This window comes from Bison bison, unplaced genomic scaffold (genome assembly GCF_000754665.1).
Source record: "Bison bison bison isolate TAMUID 2011002044 unplaced genomic scaffold, Bison_UMD1.0 scf7180017864367, whole genome shotgun sequence".
In the NCBI taxonomy this organism is placed as follows: Eukaryota; Metazoa; Chordata; class Mammalia; order Artiodactyla; family Bovidae; genus Bison; species Bison bison.
In genome coordinates this window covers 6,086,391-6,086,944 of record NW_011494939.1, presented here as the reverse complement: position 1 = coordinate 6,086,944, position 554 = coordinate 6,086,391, and the positions used below count along the sequence as shown (strand labels likewise).

The 554-nt window shown below is 30.0% G+C and overlaps 1 protein-coding gene across 1 annotated transcript in view; it reads left to right on the top strand.

The window, feature by feature from the left end:
* Window positions 1-554, top strand: part of WDR44 (WD repeat domain 44) — a 102,737-nt gene that overhangs the window by 96,227 nt on the left and 5,956 nt on the right. Inside the window, exons 15-16 of the mRNA XM_010855716.1 lie at window positions 1-31; window positions 429-554. Of these exons, the coding sequence (XP_010854018.1) occupies window positions 1-31; window positions 429-554 (157 nt within the window). The remainder of the gene's footprint in view (window positions 32-428) is intronic.

Below are 554 nucleotides of genomic sequence, written 5' to 3'. Positions count from 1 at the left end.
GATCGTAATGACTTTTGGGAAGGTATTAAAGGTAAGTAAATGCCCAGTTTGGTGTGTCTTTTAGATAAATAAAGTTAAAATGAAGATAAAAGTAAATTTATATAGGCATTATTTCAGAGAGAGAGTTTGGCAGTTTTAACTGCTTTCAGTTTGTATTGGCTTTGTTTGACTTTTCTATACCAAGGAAGAACTTATACTTGTGTAAAATTTGAGAAGTCATGGAATCTCAGAACTTGTATGTGGTTTTGGGTATTTTTTTTTAAGAAAATATTTTTGAGTTTTAAATAGTTCTGAGTTACTTCTTATCTGTTCATTTCTAAAGATATTTGTATATAACATACACTATTATATTTTTTGCGTATTACACTTTTTATCTTGATGTTTAGAATCAAGCTTATTAGTTATCCTAAAGTTGATTTTTTTTACAGCACATAATGCAGTTGTTACATCAGCTATCTTTGCTCCAAACCCAAGTTTGATGTTGTCTTTGGATGTGCAATCTGAAAAATCAGAAGGAAATGAAAAAGGTGAAGATGCCGAAGTGTTGGAAACCA